At 40.8% G+C, this 20633-nt stretch overlaps 1 protein-coding gene across 4 annotated transcripts in view; it reads left to right on the forward strand.

Moving 5' to 3' along the window:
- Nucleotides 1-20633, forward strand: part of zbtb16a (zinc finger and BTB domain containing 16a) — a 140138-nt gene that overhangs the window by 77232 nt on the left and 42273 nt on the right. For all 4 annotated transcript variants that reach the window (XM_046039266.1, XM_046039263.1, XM_046039265.1 and 1 more), the window contains exon 4: nt 7506-7592. In XM_046039266.1, the coding sequence (XP_045895222.1) occupies nt 7506-7592 (87 nt within the window). The remainder of the gene's footprint in view (nt 1-7505; nt 7593-20633) is intronic.

A 20633-nucleotide genomic window follows, 5' to 3' on the forward strand; every position in this document is an offset into this window, starting at 1 on the left:
CCCCCCCACAGAAAAGCAAGATTATCGCCTCTTATCTGTAGTGCTGTGTTTGCTAACACCATAAAGTCATTTATGCCCGTATGAGTGTGTGAGTCTGACTGATATTTGATATTTGTAAGAACAAGGGCTTGTTATATAGTTGCAGTATTTTGCAGTATCATCTATAGTACATTATGATTGTTCCATGTGCAGCTACTTTGTGTTTTCCCGGTACACAGAGTTAGATTGTTACTACTACATAGCTACTGTCTCATGCTTTCCCATCAGTGTCTTGGTCTTATCAATTGTATTAACATCTCTAAAGCTTAGATCAAACAGGGCTAAATCAGTAATGTGACTCACATGGTAGCCATCTTGAAACAAATTGGGTTCTGAATTACTTCTCAGGGGCTTTATGATTTGGGCAGCGATGGTGGTGCAGTGGTTAGCACTGTCGCCTCACAGCAAGAAGGTTGTGGGTTCAAATCCCGGTTGCCCCGGCCTTTCTGTGTGGAGTTTGCATGTTCTCTCTGTGTCTGCGTGGGTTCTCTCCCACAAGACGGACTAAGTTAATTGGGGACCCTAAATTGCGTAAGTAGTTATTTATCTCTGTGGAGGGGATTGGCCCCCCAACAAGTGTTTAACAATGTGTGTCAGATGAATTATGTTATTTTATGAAATCATTCTGTAAATATTTTTATGATATAATTTAACAGTAGTTTTCAAAACAGTTTTCTGTGCCAAAATATATTGCAAGATAGCATTCGATGTTGAACTCTGCCCCCTCAACTCCCTATGCTTCCAGGTACACATTAGGATTTATTGTCTGATAAAAATGCAATTGCAAAACTCTGTTTATGCACATCAAAGGTTGGCTAAAATGACTTGTTTGATTTGATGGGTTTACTCTATCAGATTTGTAAATGGAAACCCCCTCAATTGTACGTGCTGCAAGACCTGTTTAATGTGACTTATTGTGAACTTATTGTGTGTGTGTGTGTGTGTGTGTGTGTGCGCGCATGTGTTTTATTATTTTGAGAGGAAGCTTGGCGCAGGCCCAGTTTTTTCTGAGCCTTGATAAAAACGTGCTGGGAGCATGGCGGTACACACCTACTCCACTACAGGGTACAGGCAGTACCATGGCCCGTCCTTTCCAACTGGCAGTCTCTGTGGTGCTGTACTACTGATAAGAGGCTGGTGTAAATAAAACTGTACAGCACGGCTCGTTATGAAGCTGAAGGTAGAGCAAAGCAGGGAGGGAGGGAGGAAGGGAGGAATGAGAGAGAGAGAGAGAGAGAGAGAGAGAGAGCGTGTGGTGTCTGTACTCATTGTTCTGACAGCATACTGCGTCTGTGTGTGTTCCCGTGAATGTGTGTGTTTACTTGTTTTGCTATTTGTATGTGAACCAGATTGAGTTTGAATAAGGATCTTTTTTGACACTTTTATTTTATGGTGAAGATTAAAGACATGAATCTAGTAGAGACAGTGGAAGTTATTTTTCATGGTTGGAAGTCCTCACAAGTATAGTGAAACCCACATTTGTCTAAGTGTGTGTGTGTGTGTGTGTGTGTGTGTGTGTGCGGGCGTGGGGGGGGGGGGGTAGGGGGGGGGGATGTGTGTCTGTGTGTGTTTATGGATTTTTGCTGTTTTTTGGTACTGAGAGTACTGTCTTACGTAAGCCATTTATGTAGGCTCAGTGAACAGCCAGGCTATGTTTTTGTTGGTGACTGCGCTTGTCTGCCTCCCTCCCTCTGTCATGCACACACACACACATGCACATTCTCTCTCCCTAATCTGTCTGCCTGCCTCTCTCTCTTTCTCTCTCCTGCCCTGTTTACACTGTTAAAAACCAATGAGTGTGATATTGGTCGACCATCGACAGATACACTGTAATTTGCCTTTTTAATTCCCATTTAGCCTCCCCGACTCCTGAGAACAGATCATTCAGCCACTTCCTTGCAGAAATATTTGCACATACAGTAAACTGTGTCCTGCTCTGCAAGAACTAAGGCTGCACAGGAACTTAAGTGGAAAAAAATCTGAACTGAAGCTTTCTCATGTCAAGTTAACCTTTTATGCAAAAATTACCCAGCCAATTAGAATTTCAGGCCTCTGCAACTCTCTCTCAGTAGTCTTTTAATATTTGACTTAACTCCTGTAAAATTGAGTAACTTTTCAGGTCAGTGTGGTCTATGCATTTTAGAGGAAATGTGTCATGGGACAAATTTTATTTGGGACAGGTTTTTAAGCCAGATAGGAAATCCTACTTCATGCATACAAAAGAGCCTTTTGGCATTGTTCAGAGTTGCATTTTATGTATTACAGCAGACTTATTCTCTTGGACCACTGAAACTCTGTTGTTAAACTTCCTCAATGTGGAAGCTTTTAGACAGCGTTTTTTTTGTGTAATGGATGCTAAATAGTGTCATGCCATTTCATGCAAGCGAGCATGTGAGACCATCTAACAACTGATTTTGATGACTATATTGCAGGAAATAGAAGGCCTTTGCACAACTTTGCTCATTTCCTGAAATGCTGCATGCTTAATTCCTTATCTGGCTTTTTAACATAACATGTCCACTTAATGTCAGTAACACGTTTAGCTGCCACAACAAGGTCATTTAATGCATGTGTTGAAATGGCAAGATTGATGGCTTCATCCAGTTACGAAATGACCAGCAGAAGAAGAAACACTGGTTTTTCTTTATCTCCCATGCAGAATGAAATGTTTAATTCTCATATCAACATGGTGGCCTACTTTTTGTGTGTCGCTATGAGCAAAGACAGGCTCTCTAACTCTTATGTTTAATTCTGTGTTTGTCTTTGATGAAAGATTCTGTTTAGACTGAGATCCCCAAGGGGGGACATCTGTTGCAAACATATATGCTCTACCTGTGAAAGAAAGCAGGTTGGAACAACAAGTGTCAAGTCTGAGTGTGGGTATACAGTCACAAAAAATATTTAGTCTTCCATGGGAGGTACAGAAAAGCCCAAATCACCCCAAACAAGCAGGGCCTGTCTCTGTCTCTGACATATTCTTTTGAATGAGGAGAGCTGAATGGTGGCATTATGAGATCACATAGCTGAGCTGGATGATGTGAGTGTGGTGATGGTGTGTTGTTGCACCCAAATGCACTTATCATACCCACAAACTCCCAAATGGGCACTGAGGTTGCTTTTTCCCTGGTCTTTGTCTCTGTATCATAACATAATGATGATTTGCAACTTAGATTCCGTGCACACATGGAATGAGTGTAATAGCAAATAGGACGATGCACCTTTGTGCACCACATTATTTAGGAAAAATGGGAGAATGAGCACTTAGTATGTCAGGGGAAATTACAGGCAAGGGAATGCCCCATCACTTCCCTGTGAGGCCTGTTCAGTGGGCTAATCCACAATCCTCATCACATCTAAATGTTGCCACTGTTGGGGGAAGCCCACAGCAGTTAACTTTAAGTGAAACACTCTTGAATAATGCCAAGAAAGTGGTTAGAGTACCTAGAGTCAACTAGACCCAACAGTAATCACAAGTTTTATTTATACAGCAACAATAGTCTTACAACAGAGTAATAAAGAGATTTAAAAGTTGATTGTTTTAGCGTGAAGTGGGGACCCACATCACATGATTGGAAAACAAATTTGACATAGAGACTGACATTGTATATTTAGACTCAGACCTCATAACCAATTTAAATAAAAATGTTTCCATATACATAGAAGATTCTGCTTTGTTAACTTTATATTCTAAAGTTTAACCTCTTTTAAAGTAGACACTCTACTGCAAAACCTAAAGAAACAAGTTTATGTAAAATTATAATTTGCCTTTTACTGTAGTTTAAACTAGCACTAAGACAAAAATAGCTTTAAACTGTGCTTCTAAAAAGTTGCACCGTACGCAGGAAAGTTGTCTTTACGAGGGGGATGAAGGGCCTGTTAAGACAGACCAAGTTTACAGTATATACAAGACCGTTATATTACTCTTTTTTACTCGATTGGCGGGCAACCCTCTCTAGCTTGTTCTCTTTCACAGCCCTTTATGAAATAAGTGAGCCACACTGCGCTGCAACAACAGTTGAGCAATATTTCAGAGAGGGAAGCGAAAAGGGAAGCGGCTTCAGTGGCATGTGGCACCTGATCACCACCCCTTCCCCACCACCCCTTCCCCACCTCCCAACATGCACACATTCACACACACTAACTCAGCATGGGTTGTGCAACTTTTATTATGTCAGCTAAGTGCTGAATCTGTGGCAATGTGACACAGGACTCCCCACTAACAGAGTAGTCTGGGCAAGTCTACCATTTGGAGATTCCGTTTATTTTTTTTATTTTGTGATGATTCATTTTTATATACTTCACATGTAATATTTGTTTTGTGCAAATGAAAATCTTGCTTAATGAAATTAAAGATCGGGTTCATTTTGATGTTGAAATAAAGTGCCTTCTACAGTGTAAATTTGAACAGGCCCCTGGTTTGGCTATAGTTTTTTTTGCTCACAGAGAACTGTTATTTAGAACACACGTGACAAGAGTAACAGCTGATGTCGAGTGTGTGTCTCCTCTGTCCCGGTTACCCCGTCTATCCTAACTAACAAGCTCACCCTTTTGCGATCAAAGGGGGCTCAAGATTTATCACTTTAATTTGGCAGTGAAAATGGCTGATGGCGGCTGTTACCAAGCGGAGGGCCCCCTGTTAGCACTTATCTGGCTAACCAGATTGACGGGCATCTGGCTGGGTGGCTGCCTGGCTGTGTGTACCCTGGGTTCCTGTGCTCCCACTTTTCTTCCCCCCTTTGCCCCACGGTGACCTCACACAGCTCCATTCTCCTTGAAGCAAGGCACCATGCAGGCATTTCCTGACAATTTATGTCCTTGTGCCACAAGCAGGGGCATGCCCTGCACTAAAATCCTATCCCTGGCCCATTTAGCGCACGCCTCTTGGCCTCCCAGAAGACTGGTTATAGTGTTGCACCACTGTTTGTAAGGTGGAGTCATTCCTTGTAGTAACCATGCCAATGTTAAACTAATTCACTGCACATTACTTATATTTTACAATACTGCAAACCATAGTTGTGAGCGTGTTTTTCTTGCATTCATTTATTTTACCAGATTAGATTTAGTGAGCATGAGTTCTCTTTTCAGGAACACACAGCGACACACTTACACTGTTACACACATTCACACCTGGAATCAGCCCAGTACAATCACAGTTTGAAATGTTTGCCACTAAGGAGCCCACCTGGGGCAGCTGGGGGTTAAGTGCCCTTCTAAGGGGCACCTTAGTGGTGGCAAGGAAGGGAAATTGTAAATTGAAACCCTCCTTTCATGAAACTTAGTTGTGACATGATATTCACTACAATGGACTACTGTTTCAATTAATTAAAAATTAAGGGTAGGGAAACCCCACACAAGACACTACATCATGTTTTGGGATATGGTCAGAACTAAGTATGCACATGGGCATGTGGAAGAAAAACACAATTTCGCTCTTTCCAGAATATTTAATTGAAAGTGAAAACATTATGTATTTACTTGAGCACTGATATTTTAATGGTCATAAAATTGTCTCAGTTGGTCCCTACAAGGGCAATCAATGAGCTCAAATCAATATGATGGAAGGTGTCCAATGAAGGCTAGCAGAGCAACCGTAGCATGTAAAAATAATAATTGCAGTTGATTCAACAATGATGAATCAAGGAGTTAAAGAAGCAGCAGAGACTATGTGATTAATGCAAATGAGGGACATCAGTGGGTGTGTTGGGGGATTCTGTCTACATCTTCACTACATGTCTAGTTCTCCAAAGGTTAAGTGGCTGCTTTTGCCAACTAATTCGGCCATATGCTCATCTGTGCATTTGACACTAGCACGCCATACGCTCGCACTACAAATTATGGCTCTTGAATATGCAGCCAATTAAAGAGGATATTGCTCAATAGCTCTGTCTACTTAATATAAAGTTGTAAAATGGAAATAAATCTTGTCATATCAAAGACAAATCTAGGACGTTCAGGCTTTGCATTGCAGTGGCTTATGATCTAGTCACGCTCACTTGTGCAGCGTACCGTCTTTTGCATAACTTGTTGCATAAGCACTCTACTGGCAGGGACACTCTGTCATGTACGGTCCGTGTCATTTCTGCTTTTGGTAGGGCTTATTACAGTACAGACCGTTCCCTAATGTCACTGCGGTTGCAAAACCACACAAGCCATCTCTCCCTGACTTTTTTTCTGTCATCTAAGAATTGGCTTCCTGTTTTCATTGTGTTCTCTTTCTCTCTCTGGAGGTGTCGTAACCCAGGAGGCCTTGCCAAGAACAAACCAAGGTCTGGTCGAGAGAGATCGCTCTGTGCTTGCACTGGAAACAGACACGCACACGTGCGCACATGCGCACGTGCTCGCCTATTTTGCACACACAGAATATCCAGATGTTAATGTCTGTTTGTGTTCTGTGCATGTGTGTGCGTCTGTTTGATGTGTGATGTGTATGGCATGTACAGTGCTTGTTGCCAAGCCATAAAAAGTCATTTGCCTGGGCCTGATCTGATGTGCCCTCCAACAGCACCCTGTATGTGTGCATACAAGGCTCCTGTCTCTTCTTTTATTGTTTACAAGGTTGTACACATTCATAAACTATAGGTGAACATGGGAATCGAGACCATAGCTCAAGGGTTGCAGCACCAGACTGTAGTGCAATGAAAGAGGAAGAGTACTCAACAAAACTTTATGGCTTTGAGTCAAAAGCAGGAATGTATCAGCCTTGTATATTAAGTGGATACACTTTGTGCATACACTAAATATATTACTTTTGGTCTACAGTATATTATTGACATGTACTTTTCAATGTCTGTTGATCTGAGAAATATTATAATTATACTTAAATTAAATATATAATTATAATTAGATTAGAAAATAATTGTACTGTAATTAAAAAATTATAAAAATTATAATTATTAAAAATAAAATTGCTGTACTAAGCCCCATTCTTAGAGTGTGTCACATGAACTGTCACAAATAATGGACTCTATAATTATTAGTTAGAATTTTTGGGGCAAATTAGCCTACATCAAGCATATGTGGAAGGAGATGACATCTCCTGCCACTATTTGCATCTTAATTACATTTGGAGCAGAATCTGACCAATCTGAAGGTGCATAGTTTGACTCTTCAAATTATTAAGCTAAAATTACATATTACAATACACCCATTAATCAATCAAATACTGAAAAAAATAACCTAAATTCTAAAAAAACCCAAAGAGGATCAAATAATGAAAGCCTAAGCCTTCTGATAATAGAGTATCAGACTGCGAAACATAAGCATTTCCATGTTGTCAAGTCTGACATCAGTATTTTAGTATAGTAGATGTAACCTAACCCTGGTACAAGTAATGGATTATTTGATAGAAAATTTACTCAAAACTGTCAACACTGAACAGTTTTCTAACAGCACAACTTTTACAAATGTGGTACATGTGTGTGAATGTGTAATAATTGTCCACACTCTTGTCTCTTGTTGTTTTGCAGCTGGTGAGAAGGCCATAGTTTGTGACCAGTGTGGTGCCCAGTTCCAGACAGAAGAATCCCTCGAGGCTCACAGGCAGATCCACACCGGTATGAACACACGCACAGCCAGACATATAATCACCATAGACATAAACAAAACGATATGAGCTCCTCTGCTACATCTGCATGTTGTACAGAAAGTTCCACTTGATTTTATTTTCATATACTAATTTGTGGAATAAGCTGTAGATACTGCATTTAAAACAATTTGCATTTTTTGGCAATTATTTCAAAATAAAGGTGAAAAAGGTAAAAATAGCAGATGTTTCAACTTTCTTGTAAAAACCTGTATGCACTGCAGTCAGACCAAATTCAAAGAGAGATCACATGGAATCATCAGGTCCCTCCTGATTCACACTCCCAATCTGTTTGGGTATTTTCACAAATCAGCATGCGTGTTGTGTTGTGGTGTGTGTTGTGGTGTGCAGAGACTTATTCAGCCTCTTCTGGCTAACTGGAGCCATGGATTGACAGATAGATAGATCACATCATCTTGGATTAGTCCCACTCGCCCTAAATCAAGACAGACCCAACTGTAATCAACAAACCGGGAAAACTTGGCAGGCCGATGTTGTTTATCAGTGCTCAGCTATGAAGATGGGAAGACGAGGATGATCTAGGTGCCAAGATGTAAATAGGAAGAAGTAAATCCCCCTTCAGCAGATGTGTGATGGCCCAGAACAGTTTCACTGCTGGTGATGAACTCTTTAATTTGGGGGAAAGGATTGTCTTTTCCACCACTTTTTTAAGAAGATGCTGGAGTATTTTGTTTTTATCTTGTATATGTTGTGTCCTTTACTTTCTCTCACTGTACTATCTGTGAATCACATTTTGTCCCGATTTTCACTCCAGATTAAAAATAATTGGACACTGTTGCATACTATATGCTGCCATGCTGCTGTTGGAAGTTGATAGACTATTTGATACATTATCCCATAATGTGATGGGAAAAAACTCAAAATTTGGACTTGGCAGTTGTGATCCAAGTTTATTGGTGGGATACAATTACTAGTACAATGTAAAGAGTTCATACAATCAACAAATTCAAAAGGTTTCAGTCTTCCTTTGAGACTGCTATTGCCTTCAGCAACATTTTGGTTGTCACCCTGTTCCATCCATCCATCCATCCATCCATCGTCAACCGCTTATCCTGCTTACAGGGTTGCGGGGGGGCTGGAGCCTATCCCAGCTCACATTGGGCGAAAGGCAGGGTACACCCTGGACAGGTCGCCAGTCCATCGCAGGGCGTTGTCACCCTGTTACATTTTACAATACCATGACGGCAAGTGGAAATTTTGCTTGGCTACAGGATCGCCAAATTAAGTAGGATTCATCCTTTGGCAACCATGAATGTCCACCAAAAATGTAATGTCAATTTGGCATTTTGTTTGTGATATTTTGCAAAGTTTAGGGCACTGTAGGAAAGCTCATAGTATGTCCAAAATGAAAACGGTTCCTCCAATGGGGAGCATGAATGTGCTTGGTAAATTTCATAGTAATTTTCCTAGCAGATTTTGATATTTCTTAAATGGAAACTTTGATCTAATAGTGGCATCAGAAGAAAAGTCAGTGGGTCCCCCACTTACGGATACACGTCACCATCCTTTAGCCGTGCCCTAGCTTGTCAAAGAAAATGAGATTAGAGAAAAGAGTGCTGCCAATGCACATTCAAGCCAGAAACCGATCCCCAAAATAGCCACACATTATCATTATCATCATCTTTTGTTTTGTCCTTCATCTGAAGCCGTGACCCTCAGGCTCCCAGTAGCAGGTCCCATTGGGTGGCTATACTTTCTCTTTGCGGCCACTCATGCCCCCCCCCCACACTCCTCCTCAACATTTGAGAGGGGAAGGTGGGGCAGTGTAGTCAGGATTTTGGGGGGTTACTCCTGAGGGGCATGCCTTCAGCCAATCAGCTCACTGGAGCTAAAGAAGGGTTAAACAAGGCTAATGATCCAACAGCCATAACAGCGGAAAGGAGCACTCTAAATATAGGCATTCCAGTCTGGAACGAATTGCAGGGGTTGGGGCGGGGGGCAGCGACAGCCAGGGCCAGACGTGTCTTGCTGCCAGACTACTGGCGCAGCAGCAGCAGTAATAGTATAGTAATCATCCATGTGTAGAGCCCCTCTGAGGTATCAGAGTCTGAAAAATGGGCTCTGGTAAAATATGACAAGGCAGTTTCACTGCACCATATGATTCTCAGTTTCAGTCTCTCTGCCTTTATGCACTTTAAGCTACTGTACACTTACATTACTACATCCCTGGCTCTGGATTTGAACACTTGACATTTGGCCTCCCCATTGTGAAAGCATTAGACTCACTGTTTTCAACATAAACACAGGATACTTCATAATTTAATGGGCTGATTGCTGTGACATTTCCACAATAAATGTCATGGTCCTAAGAGGATGAACCATTTCGATTGTAAGGACCTTGTGGACTCTCCTCTTTTTAGTCCCTTTATATCTTAGCCTCCTTTTACTTTTTGAAGCCCTTAAACTCTTAGAATACCTATATATTTTTATTCTCAATATCTTTTATACAGTGCCTTCTGTAAATGTCTAGAAATGTAAATAACGATATCTCAGCATAATATACTGGGATGGACAAAACAAAGGAAACTACATAAGATACAAAAGCAGCTCCACTGGACAGTGCTGTATTTGTCTGTTTGAGCTAGAAAGCTTAACAAACATGGATTTATTTATACAGAAATGTCTGTGTGTACAGTACCCAAGACGCAAATCATCAGAGAGGGCGTGTGGTGGGAGCATGGGGTTACTGTTGGCCATCAAAGCCAGATTTGATCTCTGCCTGCCTCTTGGCAGCCCTTCAGGCCTTGGCTAATGTTCTCTGATGACAATATTTGGCCTCTGAAACTGTGGCTGTTTCTTGCTGCTTTGAATGGGAACTATTGTGGCATCTCCTCTGTTGGCCTGATCAGCTGCAGTCTGACTCAACCTCTGTCTCTTTCCCACTTTGTCTGCCTGCTTATTGCTTCTAACAGTGATATACCAGTTGCCCTTGGTATATCACACACCTCTCTATGTTACTTTACTCCTCAGCCCTCGTACTGTATGTGGGACGTATAGTGGTTGGTTATCCAAAACCATGGGATTGTTTGGAGGCTGTTGAGGCATTCCTGAAGTTGTCGTCATTCCTAACGGACAAGCTCTTTTGCATGGAGATGTGTGCGGCAGGGAGGGGGACTGGTCGAGATGCCAAGGGAACTAGCAAAACATCATGTGGCTGTTTTTACCCACTGATCTCGTGCAAATACAAATGCACAAACACACACTGCACACTATCTCCTTCTTTGGCAGTGTCATGCAACACATACACACACAAATAAATCCAGGAATGGAGCCCAAGTCACTTGTGAGTTGCATTACATCTACTGACGGCAAATTTCTGTCACATATTTTCCCAAATTGGATGGCAACGTATCAGAGTCTCTAAACTGGGACTCGCCTCAGGGCTTTTGTAAGCAAAGAACATAGTCTGTCTGGCTTTCATGGAGTTCTCATCCTTAAAGAAAAACACTGCTGTCATTTATAGTTGTAGCCCATTTAATACTGTTTCTGTTTCTGTCTCGTGTCCTCCAATTGTTATGCAATGTATGCACTGAGAATTGAAGTCTGTTTTTTTAAGTCCTAGCTTCGCACTGTTTGTAGTGTTCCAGGCAAACACAACATGTAAGGCTACATGTTAAAAAGGAGGATTTCCTGGTAGAGACTTCTATTTCATCATGTGACTGACAGGGAGCAGACCATAATGTAATGTGAATAGTGATTTTAAACCACTCCAAACAGCATCTTTATTTTGAAATACTAAATGGTTTACTAAATATTTGCAGTTATACTGACTGATAGATCATACAGTAGCCATAATTCAGAACTGTCATACTACGTGTCATGGTCTCAGATGGTTATCTGAAATCATATTTTTCTGGTATTTATCAAATTTGTTACACGAACAATGTTGAAGGTCCAAGGTAGAAATACAAACCTGTCAGCACATAACAAATTTTTTGAATGCCCAAAGTGCATCCAGCAGGATCGTGTAACAGTTCTGGACCAGGGCTAATGTAATCAAAGGCACAGGTAGCTTAAACCTTTGACCAGAAATATTAAAATCACCTTAATTAGATTTTAATGTAACTTCATAACATGCCAGTGGCAGCCTTTTCTGTTTGAGCAACATTTTTTCTTTGACATGCATGATGAACAGCTGAGCCCTCCTTATCGTCTGGGAGCATATGTAGGCAGACAGGTCAGGTTTTCTAAACAGTTTTTTTCAGTGATGAGCGGGCATTAAATTTAGCTGTTGTATTTGTAATGTTGATTTCTGATTTATGGACCAGAAAAAAAGGATTTTATGCATTAATGAGGCCTAGAATTTATTTTTAAACCAAGGAAAATAAAATGCTTCGACATATAATGTGAACTCTATGGTTGAAAGGAGCAGTTAAATTTAGGGAGCTACTTGTTTAATACGGACAGTCTGCATTCTGTATATGCATATTTATATATCTTAGATGATTTGCTTAGTGAAGGACAATTTACTCAAACAGTACAAACAGTACTCAGAAGTCAATGTTTCTGGTAGAAAAGCCATTGTTGTCCACTACTGCTGTGCACTGTGTCATTTCCTCTTTGTGATAGCAGCTATAAACTGTTTCCAACTCTGTTTTAATGTGGATTTTATCCCACTCCATAATATCCAATTTTGAAACTGTAGTGCTCATTTAAACACGGCCACCTCCAACGTGTCATTTTCACTTTGCATTTCCAGTAAAGCTTCTCCCTGTTGGGATGTACAAAGCAGTTCTGAGCTCTGAGCTGCTGTTTTTTTTTCTCATTCTGTCTTTATCTCTACACATTTGCCAGCTAGCTTCATCTCTTTTTTCATTAGATTGTTTTGGTCCCCACCATAATTTATAGCTCTTGTATTTTATTGGTAAAGCCCACCACACTCACATTCCACTTGATTAAACTGTAGCTTGGTGCAGAAAAGCAAAAGGTCAGAATATGTGCACAGAGAAAGTGGCTCACAAGCAAAATACTAAGCAATAAGTTTAAGTTAAGGTACCTTTTTTGGTTTGTTGTTTAGCCTGTCTGCTGATTTAAAAAATGTAGATTTTACTACTATGGATTCATGCATTTTATAGGGTTTGCAGGCTGTCTAACTGCCAAATCTTAACCTTACATCCACAAGCGCGCACTTTGTAATTTTCATTGCAATCTGCACATTCATTCGCCAAACCAAGGCTACATTCAGTATGAGCAGTTGCCAGTTATCAACATGAGCTGTGAGTAGCACTAGAAACAACAGGGACTGCATTTCCCATGTGACCTGTGTAGAAATGAGTTCGGAGTCAACAGGCCTCGGAAGAATTTGTTGTCCGACTGTTGGTGTTCCTGTTTATACATGAATCCTGTCCATGTACACACATACACACAGCAGTGCCAGAGAAAATCCACATATAATAGGAGGGGGAGGCTGCTCTCTTACTCTTTTCTCTTTCCTTCTCTCTTTATCTCCCTCCGTTCTTTTTTAAAGTCTTGTAATACAGGGAAAATATGCAAACCATGGAGTGGCAATAGTGGGTTTAGCCAGTGGGAACACAGCGTGATTCCAGCAGGCCTCTGCCGCAGAGTAAACACTTTCTTTTCTCAAGCCAGAAATAGTTTGGCTAGAGAGAGAGCTGCAGAAAGGGAGGGAGGATGGGAGGACAGTCAGAAAAAGCAAAAGAGAAAGAGGAGAGGGGGGGAAACGGAGAATAACAAAGTCATGATGGTCAGAAAACAGTTCTTTTAAGTCACTTTATTTCTTTCCGTCTTCGTCTTTTTCTTCCCCGTGAATTGTTCACACCGGTGGCCCTTGCAATCAGTCACCTCAAATACAAACACACACACAAACACACACAGTCTACTCATGTCACTCAAGCAAATTAGGCCAATGGCAGCGCTACACAGGGGTCACGTCAAAAGTGCCGATTGTCTCAATCACATTAGTCCAGCACTGGCATCTGTTTAGCATTTAGTTAATTGTGATGTTATTAAGTTGTCAGTGAGCATTAGGGTGGCGATAAGCAAAGCAAATATTCTTCCAGCCTGGGCAGGCAGTGCTACACACGAGTTACTGATACACACACTGACGCAAAAAGACACACATAGGAAGATACAGCCCCCTGGACCTTGTAAGTGCGAATGTGTTTCCACTCAACCTACTGCTCACACTAGTTAACTGTGAGAATTAAATTATCACCACAAAGATAAGATAAGCATGTTCATGAGGCATTTTAGCTCAATGCAGCTGGTCGCTAAAGGGCAGATGTGCATTAGCATTATGACTTTTGATCCCAAAATGTTAGCATGTTGAGCTTTCAGTCAGTGTCATCTGGTGAGTCAAAATGCTGATTAGCGCTCATCGTTACAGCATCCCACTCATTATTGAGCAAGCTGTCCATAGTCGAAGGCAGATTTTCCGTCTGTGCTGGGCTGGCCAAAGAACTCACACAGAGCATTTTGGGTCACAGTGAGTGTCAGGTGGCTCATTCACCTTGCCAGGCCAACACTGAGCACCTTGTTTAAAAAAAAAAAAAAAACATGAAATGTGAACAGTCAGTTAATTTTCTGCCGGTCGACTAATTAATTATTTATGTCTCTCAGTACCACCTGTGGGATTTACAGATTCAATGTCAATGATTCACATAATTATATCATCAGTGACATTCTTTAAGAGGTGATAGAAAATTGTTTCTGTCTGTATATTTTGGCTCTATATTATCACAGATTGTTACTGTACTGTATAATATCTATTTAATGTTGAAAGGGTTGTGAAATGATCATTTAAACCACACAGCTCAGCATTACTTTCATCTCTGTAAACAAATACCTCTTTCTCTTTGCCTCTCTCCATCTCCCCTTCGTGGCACTCACTCTCACTCACCTTCCAAAATAAGAAGAGTACAAGTGGTCAGAGACACTATCGGTGGCTAAATTAAATCAAGCAGCACTAGCTAGACCACAGTCACTTCTTCTGCTACTAACCTCCTCCTTCTCCCTCAGCAAACAAATTTTTCCCCAGATAAGATCTAAATGAGTTTTTCCAGGCGGAGGAAGATCCTCTGTTTGGCTGATGGATACTGTGCACGACTGCAGTGTGACCAACACCCGGTAGTAATCATCCGCCACAGCCATAAGTGCTATGCACAGTGGCATATGTGAATAGAGAATGTGTGGTTTGTGTGTAAATGAGATAAAATGTGTGAATGAGAGTTGGCACTGCTACGTTCCCCCGCACCCAGCTTCATTCATTGAGAAATACCCAACTGGGCCCCTGCACTGCAGAGCCTCAGTGCCGAGGCTTAGTGTCATGGTGGGCACAGTCGCATTGAGGCATCGCCACAGGAAACCATGGGACAACAGCATGTCAGGGAGGGAGGTAGTATTCTTATAAGGGGGAAATAGGTGGGTGGTAGCAGTAGCAAATTGGGATGTCCGTAGTGGCGCAACAGTCTGGCTGCTGGGAGAATCCCCACATGGGTGGATCATTGTAAACCAGGGACAGCAGCCACACATCCAGAGAGACCAATAAAATGATGTGGTATGAGCAGTGGGAGGGTGGGTGGGGGGTGTACGGATTATAGACTCCCAGAGGGCTCAGCGATTCACGGGCCATAAAATGGAAGTCAGCAGGACACACTGCAAATCTGGCCAGCCAATATCCACCATCCCCTTCCTCCCTCTTTCGACCCTGAGGATGTGTCTTAGCTGTACATCACAATGCAACCCCAGCGAACACGTCCCGTTGTCGGACAATCTCAACTCCCTTGGATGCCGCTATTCTCCCACGTTAAATTTGCATGTCAGCCGCTGCGGCTTTGTTCAAGATCTGCTTGGTAAAAAAAAAAAAAAGAACATAGATAAGGGATGAGACAGAACAGTGGAAATCTACGAAGGCCTTTGCCATCCGGGGAATTAAAGGCCGCTTTTGTCAGGAGGTTCCCTACTTTCAGATATACCAAAGCATTTTAACCTTGGCAAGGCGAGGACTTTGAATATAAAAGGATTCGCCCAAGAGAGTAAAAGAGAGAAAGAGATGTGGAACACTGGCCCCATGTCAACAATAGCCAGGGTTCTTTTGTCCAGAGTGTTATTTGAAGTAAATCTCCCTCTGTAATTAGATTGGAGCTGTTTGTGGACATCTTAGGAGAGCGCGTCAGTGTTAAAACAGCAACGCGCGAGGGCCCTTTTAATTTACAGTGCAAATACCTTTCGATTAGCGTGGCGAGAGAGGAGGGGGAGTAGGAACTGAGGAGGAGGGACAATAGGGGAGTCTTTCAATCCTTTTCTTTTTGTTGTTGTTGTTTGAGAGCGGGAAGAGGTTCGAGCAGCTCTCCTGTGTTCCTTAATTGTGAAGCAAGGAGATTAGTACGAGTGCTTCCAACCTTTCACCCCAAACAAAGGAGCCATCAGATCCAGTTGCCTAGTGACACAGGGTTTCACACCGGCAAATATAACCACTGACTTCACCACTCCAGCTCCTTGTGGTAACATCTTAAGAGAAGGAATGAAATCTCCAGACTTTGCTCATGCATCCCAATGCAAACCATTTCTGTCCTTGTCCATCTGACAGCACCCTTAATGGCACTAAGCAGCCACGCTAATGAAAATGGCCATTCATCCTCACTCCAAGTCTGTCTCTCAGACTCATATAAAAGTTAATGTACCCGCGACAATGACATTCAGAAGGCCGTTTAGCTTTAGACAAATGCTGCATTTCTTGGTGGCAAGAGAAGCCGGGCACACAGAAATGTCCTTTTACACTGCGTGCAGCTCAATCAAAGGGCACTTAGCAGTGTCATATTGATTATAGGAGCTTAACCCCCGTCAATCTTTGATGGGTCATTTTGGCAGTCTTCCCATAGATGGCTTCGATAAATAGAACTGCTACAAAAGGAAGAAAGGAGTTCCCTCTTCATTGCTGGTCACTTTTAACATAAAATAACCATAAATATATGCCCATCAAAGGGAGACAGCAGGCTGATTTCTGAATGTATGTATGTGTTGTCATGACAGTCTGTCCGTCTGTCTTGAGGCAGGAGAAAGTTACTGCGACAAAACAAGATTCTGGACAATCCCAATAATGAAAATGACATTTAGACATAATTAATTAACACTCCATTTGAACATGATTTCAGCTCCTAGTTGATGAGCTGACTTTATCTCTCTATAAAGGAAATGAGCTTCTTACCAACCATACCGTAAGGAAACAGCTTAGATTACTTTACATGCAAAAAAGAGACTTTATTATAATGTTAGAATTCTACCTTATGTGTTGTCTAATGATTTTAAGACATATGAACTAATAGAAGAATAATGCTACCTTACATTGAGAGTTAAATTGGAATTTCCTGGCTGGTAGACCTTAATTATAGTTTTGGATTGTTCCAGTGGTTTTATTTCTGGAAAACCAGGAGAGAAACAGGGATGCTTGCCAAATTTTCTTTTCCCTGTGGAATATCTTGCTCTTTCTGCATGTTAGCTACAGTAAGCCCAGCTTTACTTTACCAGATTTTTAATATGTCAAACTTAGAAACCCAAAACTGAAAGGTCAGGCATTTTAAATGTTTTCAGCTAATTCACAGTTTTTCCCAGTTACAGTCAGTACTGTTTCATTTAACTTAAGGAATTTTATGCAGCGTTCATACTGAAGGTAAAGAGATGTGATGTGTGAGTAACTTTTATGCAAACCAGAGGCCACAGGTGTGTGATTTCATTAAAACTAATTTGCATATAATTATAGTGATCGTATGAGATAATAGAGTATTCTTAAAACATATGCCCATATAGTTCAGTAAAGAAGAGAGATGATCTGTACAAAATAACATTGCCTTCACTGTGATGACATTTCATAAGTATAAATTTGGCTCTTGAAGACCATTTGGTGGCGTGAAGTAGCTGCTGTACTTTTGGACAGTTTTGGAGTGAAACAGAGTGTAGTCATTGAGTTGGGTTTGTCTTGGAGGTGGCCTGCTAGGACACTACTCCGAAAAGAAACTCAACTGGGACCCATTACACCCCACCGAGGGCAGACTCTTATCAGTTAATAGCAGGTTTCCCCCTGAGAGCAGATTGTTTTGATAGATGGCACCTGGTCAGGCCTGTGCAACCGGGCACAAAAAACACTTGTGTATGCTAGATAAGCTCTGCAAGGGGAAAAAAAATAAAACAAGCATCCTGCAAGTGTGTGAATTTGCACATGGAAGTGGAGTAAAAGTGTACATACGTCTGATGTTTCTGACTTTTCTTTTTTATCTTCTTTCTTGTATCACTTCTTCTTTCATTATTTGTTCGCAGTAACAATAAGTCCTGTGCATGTTTGCTCAGGTGTGGTGTTAGGAGTGAATCAGCAGTTCACCTGATTAGAGACATTCTTGCTACAAATTACACATTTTATGTGCTCCATTTGGAGAGAGTGATGTGACCTGGAATGCCTTGATCTTAGTTGCTGTTGACTTCAACATCCAGTGTTGTATATACTGTAAGTTGGCTTTTTATTATAATTCTTTGTCCCGTATTGAGTAACAAAGGTAATACAGATATAGCGATCTGCACAATCTCTCCTGCTATTTATTTACAAGTATTGCTGCTTGCAGCTACCATAAACAGAGTAGAAAATTTGTTAATGTGTTTTAGGTTGTGTGAAAGCAGATGACATGAAACAAAGCTTTGATAAAAACAAGCCTAGCTCAAATGTTAAACATATAATTTCCAACAAATTTACAGATGTATACAACATAGCCTAAGTGACTGCTAAATATCTCAAGCAAAAGGCCAATAACTTAAGCCCCTTATACACTGGACAAAACCCCACTAACACCTGCTAACATCTTGTCTTGAGTGTGAAAGGGTACAATTGGCATTCACTCCCAGGTCAAATGACTCTGCTGTAATCAGGTATTTATCAGTGACTTTATATCCACGCTGTGACATCTTTCAGAGCACACAAACACTGTAAACACACCCGTCACCTGCTCAGCACGGGGCTGTCAACCAGAAACCCAGCAGCTACACCTTGTTTTTATACAGTTCATAGGCTACACACAGCAACCACCGCAACATTGTCACTGGCCTCCATGCTGCTTTCTACGGTTTACTAATCCTGTTTTCTGGCACGTTTGTGACATTGAACGCAACACATCAGAAATTAACAGAAGAATGCAAACTTGTTTACTGGCAATGTGAAAGAAGTCAATTGTCTGTTTTCAGCGGTTTTACCTGCGTTTAAAAAACTTCTATATACGGGCTAATTTTGGTGTAAAAAGGGTATTAGACATATGACCAGGTTATTTAAACTTCTGGTCTTAAAGTGAATCTAACTATCAGTGAGAAAGAGCCAAAAAAAAGTACTGTACAATGTGTTAATATCCTGTCATCTTTATATCAGGTCAAAGTTAAAACCCACATCTCACAGGTCAGTCATAATTATTGTCTTTTTGGTCTGAATCAGATGAGAGTTGAATGTTGTGCATAATTATATGCACTATACTTTTACTATTGAATATTAATTATTTCATATCATGAAAACAATGTAAAAAGAAGCTGTGGATCAGTCAAATGTAAAGTTGGGTCTTTGTGTAAAAAGCCCAGGCTTATTTAAGAGCACTGAAAGTACTTTTCCTGATCCTTGGGTGTAATGATATTTCCTTAGTGATACCATTAACTAAGTGATAACTGTGAAGTCAATGTGTGTCTCTGCTGCCCCTTAACTCCTGCTCTCCTGACTCTAAAATGTAAATGTTCTCTTGAAAATTAATTTAGCATTTAATTATGTATTTATTCAAAAGCAAATATGCCAAAAGTCTCTGTGGTGTCACATGCATAAGTCAGCGGCCATCTGGTCACTGTACATTGACCTTGACTAACTTTTACAGCTAAGGAGCAACTGTATTATTTTGTAGGTAAATCAGTCAGGTGCAGGTCAAGCAAAGAACAAAGAAGTAAAATGGACAACTTAAGACTTCATGATATTTATTTAAACAATTTTTTCACCTTGAAGAGGACAGTATACGGAAGCCGCAAGAGACGCAAATGAGAAAAAATAAATTCTGGCGATCCATTTTCTAAGTCTGATCTCAATAGTTTTCTCTCCTGTGTTTATGTCTTTAGAGGTGGAAAAAAAGTTTTTCCATGATAATCTTTCTTACTTCCTTAATTTTTTTGTGTGTTTGGTTTTTTTTAATACAAGTTTTGGCCACAAGGGGCTGAAGTGCACAGTCACCATCCATCCATCCATCGTCAACAGCTTATCCTGCGTACAGGGTGGATAAAAATACATTTCTAGCCAAAAGAAAAACATGACAGTAATGTTACATAACTTGCTAAAACAAAATATATGTAAGGGAGACCGGGTATGGTTGTAACACTTTTTGCTTCAGTAACTAACTTACTGAATTTTTTAGCTAGAGTTCTCAAATTTTTATACAAAATACCCACATTTGTTCAATACAAATAATAATAATAATAATAATCCTTATTTGTAGAGCACTTTTCAAAAACAAGTTACAAAGTGCTTTAACAAGTGTAAAGAATAATACAAAAAAAAAAAAAAAAAAAGATCAGAGCATGAAAATTTTATATAAAATTAGTAAAATACAATAAAATAAAAGGGATAAAATAAAGTCAAATAAGATCGGGAAAAGCTCTCCTATAAAAGTATGTTTTAAGAAGGGACTTAAAAGAGTTCACTGACTCAGCCGCCTTGATTTCCTCGGGCAGGCTGTTCCAGAGCCTCGGGGCCCTGAAAGCAAACGCTCTGTCCCCTTTAGTTTTCAGTCGAGACTCTGGAACAGACAACAGACCTCTGCCCGAGGATCTCAAGGTACGTGCTGGTGCGTATGGGACTAAAAGGTCAGAAATATAACAAGGCGAGAGGCCATGAAGAGCTTTAAAAGTGATCAATAGAATTTTAAAGTCAATTCTAAAACATACTGGGAGCCAGTGTAATGAAGCTAAAATAGGAGTAATGTGGTCATATTTCTTTGTTCTGGTTAAAAGCCTGGCAGCTGAGTTCTGG

The sequence above is a fragment of the Micropterus dolomieu genome, linkage group LG23 (genome assembly GCF_021292245.1).
Source record: "Micropterus dolomieu isolate WLL.071019.BEF.003 ecotype Adirondacks linkage group LG23, ASM2129224v1, whole genome shotgun sequence".
NCBI lineage: Eukaryota > Metazoa > Chordata > Actinopteri > Centrarchiformes > Centrarchidae > Micropterus > Micropterus dolomieu.